A 7,120-nucleotide genomic window follows, 5' to 3' on the forward strand; every position below is an offset into this window, starting at 1 on the left:
AAAGCAAGAATGCAAATAAAGGCATAATGCTTTTTACAACCTCAAATAACCAGCTGTTTTTGTTAAAATGTTAGTTTTGTGCTTCACTGAGCAGTTTGCCCATCTTTTACCAGAGGATTCCTGGTAAAGTATTGCTTTATGAATATTTGTTTAGGTTATTCAGCGGAGCCCTGATTACACCAATCAGATCTCAGCGCTCCAAACTTCCCTCCAATCAGCGACGCTCCTGTAACTTTCACGAGCAGTTCGCGTCTGTCGCTCTGTTTTGATCCGCGGTCTGTCTGTAGGTGGTGCAGCCCCGATGGGGACACTTTTGTTTTTATGCTAATATTTTCTTTTACAAACCGCAGCGCTTTTGTCAACGCTCAGGTTTATATAGAGGGGAATGATGACATCATTTATCTGTGGTTGAGGAAGCTGCCGTGTTTCTGAAGAGCCTCTTGAGATCGTCTAAGCCTCTGCCATGAGTTGTTTGGATGTTATGTATCATCAGAGTTATGGAGCTCATCACTACTTGCCTGCGACATCAGCAGCGGCGGCAGCAGCAGCCTACAAAGCGGCGTACTACCATCACCATCAGCAGCAGCAGCAGCAGGTAGGTGCTTTATTTGGGCTCACACTGACGACTCATGAGAACTTAAAAAAAGAAAGTTCTGCCTCAGACATTTTTGCTGAGAAAAAAGTTGAGTTAAAAAGTATTTAAAGCTTTAAGAAAAAAGCTTTACAAATGTTACATTCGTATATACTGTATACTATTATACAATAAACTATTTTAATGGACAATTTCGACAGTGAAAAAACAATAAAAGCAAAATTTTCTAACTATAGGCTATATACATGTACGCCTATATATAACTTTTTACATATATATGTCTAACTTTTATATACATACACACACACACATATATACACGTATATATATATATATATATATATATATATATATATATATATATATATATATATATATATATATATATGTATGTATGTATGTATGTATGTATATAAAAGTTAGAAGACATTTACTGGTACAACTGTAGCCCAATAAAAATGTTTTAAATAAACAGAATTTATATATACATTTTTTATATTACATTTTAATGGACTAGAGTTGTACCAGTAAATGTCTACCTTTTTTTTTCTTTTAACATTTTAGTCAGCTCATAATTCCCATACTTTGTTTTATAGTTTTGATGACTTTAGTGTTACTCTAAAATATGGAAAGTAATACAAATGATATGAGAAGATGTGTCCATACCGATTTCCTCTCTAAATACTATACTGTTATTAAATAAAACCGTATTTTATGACATCTGATATAGAATTCTTGAAATTCCAAACTGCATATTACAACTGAATGTGTTTATACAGCCTCTCGTACGGAAATCTTCATGGGCGTAATTCAGCGTTCCACTAATGTGCCAAGTGTGGGCACTGGGCCATCAGTTCAGAGACAATCCTCAGCAATCTATTTTGGTCGAAGACCAGGTGGTGAATGTGTGTGCTGCCGCTCGCTTTTAACCCCTGATCATTAATTCTTCATAATGAACACAAATCTGTGTCTTTCAGCAGAAGAAGTTCGGTGCCTACAGCAGGATGCAGGATTCTGAGGAGTTTCCCTCTCACTGTGGCCAGAATAAGCAGCCTGGAGCTCTGAAGCCCCGTCCTGAGCCTGAGCTTCCACCAGACGAGGAGCAGAATGCTGGGGAAGAGGAGCGCTGCAAGGAGACGCAGCCCGCCGAGGCCGAGTACTTGAGTGCCAGGTGTGTGGTGTTCACCTATTTCCGTGGAGACATCGGGGATGTGGTGGACGAACATTTCTCACGTGCATTGAGTCAGCCCAGCGCCTTCAGCAATGACGCTAAAACCGGCAGACTTCACTCTGGAGGACCATGGAAAGGTAGGAAAATGTGATATAAGGGGGATGTACAATATTCCTGAAATACAATAATTGTGCAAATAAATGCATTAAAAACTATTCATTTTATACTGTTCAATATTAAAACAAAAAATCTGGGTACAATCTTTATGTTGCATTTATTGCATTCAGTTCAATTTAACAAAAATCACAAACTATTACCTTAATAGTTCTCACTCATTACAAAAACATAAACAAGATAACATATACACATATTTCACTTTATTTTAAGGTGATATAGTTACATGTTACTACATGTACTGCAAGTAATAACAGTGAATTATGCATAATTACAAGTAATTAACCCTAAACCAATCCCTAACCATAACTCTATAGTAAGTACATGTAGTTAATTAATATTACTATTAATATGTAGTTAAAGAATAGTATTTAACTACATATTAGCGTAACCCTTTATTTTAAGGTGTACTTGTTGCAGTTTTTAAGTTCTAATGTGCTTGTACAAGTACTTACTATACAGGGTTAGTTGCGTGTAATTATGCATTATTTACTGTTATTACTATAGTAAGTACATGTAATGTGTAACAAAGACATTAAAAGAAAGTGTTACCCAATGTTGTAACCATTTTTTTTCCTATTTTAAAAAATGTACACAGAAAAAGTGTGGGAAAAGCTATATTGTGTGATTTCCTGAAGCTCAAATTTGAGAAACTGATATTACAAAATGTAAAGGTTTTTTTTTTTTTTTTTGGTTCTTTACAGCTGCCTTTAACAATGAAATTTTCCAGGTTGAACTGGATAAATATGAATAATAATAGATAAAAGATGTGTGCACATCCCACAACAAAGAGTTTGTATATATATATATATATATATATATATATATATATATATATATATATATATATATATATATATATATATATATATATATATATATATGTTAACCGATAGTTCTGACTTCTTCAAAAATCGGTGTGGGTTAAATTGACTTGCAACATAATATAAACTCATAGTTCCAGTCCTGGCTTCTGATTGGTCAATACAGCATTACTGCTAAGCTAAACTCATTCTGTGTTTCTGAACCTTTTTTTTTAAACATCAAGATTTTATGTTAAAATTGATATGAATATAATTGAAAGTATACATTTCTCTTATATTTTCAATGTAATGTTATTTTTAAGTGGTATGACAGAATACTACAAAACCATGTAAATCATTTATCCAGGTACTAAGGAACTAATTGTTTGTTGTGTTTCAGAAGGAAACTCCCACTCCGAGAGTCAGTGTGGCTCTTTATCGTCGTCCCTGTGGGGTAGCGGCTACCCATCTCAATCCAGCCCATGTGTCTCCTCCTCTCACCCTGACTTCCCCCACAGCGCTGCCTTCCACCCTGCAGACACCGGCATCTGGAGCAGCCACAGCCTCGCGCAGACCGGCCTGCCCCCTCCTTCTGCTCTTACTGACTCTTGGCACTACGGCCTAGGAGCCCAGAGTGGAGCGGGATACCCCCATGTACACGAGATGTACCCTCACATGCATCCCCGCCATCCACATTCCCATGCCCACCGCATGCTCCATCACGCTCACAGCCCCGCTCTGGACCCCCGCTTCAGCCCCCTTCTGCTACCTGGTGTAAGAGCGTCATGCAGCCCGACGTCCTGCACAGATGGAATCAAAACAGAGCTGGAACCGAGTAGCATCCCAACACCCAACTGGCCCGTTTCTTTCCACGGGTCAGTGGACATCTATGATACAGGTGAGGCAAGATGAGGGAGTAGATCATATATCTGCATACTGTGTTTACAGTATCTGTTTTGCAGCGTTATATATTTTGTAAATCATGATGATGTAGTCATTTTTATTGAAAGGTGGACAAAAATAGTTGTGATAATGCCTATTTTTGGATAATTCAGCGAAATAGATTATTTAAAGGTCAAAAGCTTCATCTCATACACTACCGTTTAAAGATTTTGTCTCTTATGCTCAGCAAGGCTGCATTTATTTGATTAAAAATGCAGTAAAACAGTAATATTTTAAAATGCGACAAAGATGAATTTATTTTCAGCATCATTCCTCCAGTCTTCAGTGTCACATGATCCTTCAGAAATCATTCTAATATGCTGTTTAAGAAACATTTCTTATTATTATCAACGTTGAAAACATTTGTGCTGCTTAATATTTTTGCGGAACCGTGAAATGTAACAGATTGAAAGTTTAAAAGAACAGCATTTACTTGAAATAGAACTTTTTTGTTACATTTCTTTTGTCTCTTTTTATCAATTTAATGTGTTCTTGCTGGATAAAAGTATTAATTTCTTACTGACCCCAAACCTATGAACAGTAACAAATGAGCGAGAAGCTTAGCTTCAGTGAAAACATACCTTCACAACTCAAGATAGTAAATCTATAATAATATAATGGATAGTTGTGTCTCTAATAACACCCTTATATAACACCACCAAATCCGAATAACTATTTCTCATTTGTCTTGACTAGTTTGGAAAATGTCAGACTCTTTATTTTCACATTACTTATATTTTGTTGTTGCTGTTAAGTTTCACATATAAATAATGTAAAGCAGTGCTGCCACTGATAGCCACATTTATATCTAGAGATGCATTATAAATCAATATCATGTTAGTTATTGGTCGATATTACATTTTTTGGCCATTAGATATGTCAGTGGATGCTGCACACTTAATTGTGCATATTTTGCCATATTTTTACAATTAAATTACTTATTACGTTATTTTTAAAATCAAATTAATATTATTTTTAAATATTTGGTAACACTTTATTTTACAGTGCCGTAGTTACACATTACTACATGTACTTACTATAGTGATAATAGTAAATTAAGCATAATTACAAGTAACTAACCCTAACCCTAAACCAAACCCTAACCCTAACTGTAACTCTATAGTAAGTACATGTAGTTATTTAATAGTACTCAGTACTTATTTGAGTATTACAATGTAACTACGACACTGTAAAATAAAGTGTAACCAAATATTTTAATATTTTAAATTTTTTTATATAGTTTAAAAACTTTAATTATTATCTTTTTTCAGATTTCATTGGTTTATTTTTAAAGGGTTAGTTCACCAAAAAATGAAAATACTGCCGTTCCACACCCATAAGACCTTCGTTTATCTTCAGAACACAAATATTTTTGATAAAATCCGATGGCTCAGTGAGGCCTCCATTGCCAGCAAGATAATTAACACTTTCAGATGCCCAGAAAGCTACTAAAGACATATTTAAATCAGTTCATGTGACTACAGTGGTTCAACCTTAATGTTATGAAGCAACGAGAATAGTTTTAGTGCACCAAAAAAACAAAATAATGACTTTATTCAACAATATCTAGTGATGGGTGATTTCAAAACACCGCTTCATGAAGCTTCGAAGCTTTACAAATCTTTTGTTTCGAATCAGTGGTTCGGAGTGCGTATCAAACTGCCAAAGTCACGCCCCCCCAGTGGTGAACCATTGAAATTTCGAAACACTTATCACGTAACGAAGCCTCATTTACTGAAATCACGTGACTTTGGCAGTTTGATACACGCTCTGAACCACTGATTCAAAACAAAAGATTCATAAAGCTTCGAAGCTTCATGAAGCAGTGTTTTAAAATCGGCCATCACTAGATATTGTTGAATAAAGTCGTTATTTTGTTTTTTTGGCTCACAAAAAATATTCTCATCGCTTCATAACATTAAGGTTGAACCACTGTAGTCACATGAACTGTTTTAAATATGTCTTTAGTAGCTTTCTGGGCATCTGAAAGTGTTTATTATCTTGCTGGCAATGGAGGCCTCACTGAGCCATCGGATTTCATCAAAAATATCTTAATTTGTGTTCTTAAGATAAACGAAGGTCTTACGGGTTTGGAACGACATGAGCGTGAGTAATTAAAGACAGAATTTTCATTTTTGGGTGAACTAACCCTTTAATTTATTTATCTAAAATAATATGTCTAAAGCCATGAAAATAATTATCACCTCATCGCATCAGCCAGAATTTTAATACTGGTGCATTCCTAATAGTATATCTTCTGCTATATAAATGACATTACAAATTTTCATTCTGCTTACACATTTCTGCTTTCCTAGCATAAACCCCTAACGTTATGATGCTGGATGAAGCAAGCATGTTTTAACAAGATTTATTTCCTCATCCGCAGCGCTTGAGCAAGACAAAGCGAAGGCCAGTGTTTGGTTCTGAGACAGAGAAGATTCACTGGACTACACGCCTTAGACTGGACCACTTCTGCAGCCGAGGCCCACAGTATACTGCATGTGGAGTCTTTCCTCAGAGGACTGTCTTGGGAACTATTCAGGGGGCAGATCAGTCTCTATCAGTGAGACAAGCACAAAAACAGCTTTGGGGAAAACTAATGTTTTTGTAAAGCATACCATCCTGTCTGAGTTTGTGCACTCATGGACAGAGATCCAATTCAGGACGCTCCTTCTCCCATCTGGGCTTTTCCTGTTAAGAGCTCTGGCGTAAAGGATGCCACACGCCCCAAATGAGGTTTAAGAGGCATATCTCCCTCTTCCTTTACACAAAGGAGGTTTTCTCGACATGGTTAATGCTTTAGAACTGCATTTATGTACTTACGCAGGTTCTGTTGAAAGAACTGATTGTATTAGTATAGTACAAGGCAGAAATGTGTGAATGTCTGAGAAAATCTTTATTTACTTTAATATATTTGTCTAAAATAGTCTTGTGACTTTACTGATTGGTATTTTATGTTTGTAATATGTGTTTATAGATTATTTTTGATGTCAAATTGTCTTGCCTTTGAGGAGTAGTTTTACAGCCTTACATGAACTGCTAAGTTTTATTGGCAAACAACCTGTTTTGTTTTGTTTGAATTGATTTATTAAATCATTACAGTGGTTACTGTCCCTTTAAATGTTGTCAATGGTAGTGCTTTTATCTATTTACTTTTCCTCAGCAATAGGATGTTAGCCATTTGAGAGGTCAGTGGCACCAAAACACACTGGTTGTGCTGCAGAATAACTCTTGACCAATTTTGGGAACAAAATATGGAGAGCACAAAGTCCCAGAAGGGATAGTATCATTCCATTCACATTTAGCTTTATCTCTCACAAAGCCACAAAATCTGGGACGAGTCATAAACGGTGTTATAGTGCAAAAATGTTTGTGAATGCTCTTAAATGTCAAAAGTTGGTATGTGCTTCCTGTCTGGCTAGGAAGTTCGATCCAAGA

General features: G+C 35.9%; 1 protein-coding gene across 4 annotated transcripts; it reads left to right on the forward strand.

The window, feature by feature from the left end:
- Positions 1-278: 278 nt before the first annotated feature.
- vgll3 (vestigial-like family member 3) lies at positions 279-6,782 on the forward strand. 4 transcript variants are annotated; one of them, XM_067410165.1, is made up of 4 exons: positions 279-595; positions 1,570-1,900; positions 3,141-3,638; positions 6,069-6,782. In XM_067410165.1, the coding sequence occupies exons 1-4, from the start codon at positions 464-466 to the stop codon at positions 6,107-6,109; spliced, it is 1,002 nt and encodes a 333-aa protein (XP_067266266.1). In that variant the 5' UTR covers positions 279-463; the 3' UTR covers positions 6,110-6,782. The 4 variants fall into 4 exon arrangements, with proteins under 4 accessions (XP_067266266.1, XP_067266269.1, XP_067266267.1 ...); XM_067410168.1 differs by having other exon boundaries at positions 3,144-3,638; XM_067410166.1 differs by having other exon boundaries at positions 1,573-1,900.
- The last annotated feature ends 338 nt before the right edge of the window (positions 6,783-7,120 follow it).

This window comes from Chanodichthys erythropterus, chromosome 14 (genome assembly GCF_024489055.1).
Source record: "Chanodichthys erythropterus isolate Z2021 chromosome 14, ASM2448905v1, whole genome shotgun sequence".
Lineage (NCBI taxonomy): Eukaryota > Metazoa > Chordata > Actinopteri > Cypriniformes > Xenocyprididae > Chanodichthys > Chanodichthys erythropterus.

Excerpts from the sequence above, each read along its gene's own strand:
- vgll3 (XM_067410165.1), top strand. The coding sequence starts at position 464 with ATGAGTTGTTTGGATGTTATGTATCATCAGAGTTATGGAGCTCATCAC. Across the intron at positions 596-1,569 it reads ATCAGCAGCAGCAGCAGCAG|CAGAAGAAGTTCGGTGCCTA; the intron begins GTAGGTGCTTTA and ends TGTGTCTTTCAG. Across the intron at positions 1,901-3,140 it reads CTCTGGAGGACCATGGAAAG|AAGGAAACTCCCACTCCGAG; the intron begins GTAGGAAAATGT and ends GTTGTGTTTCAG.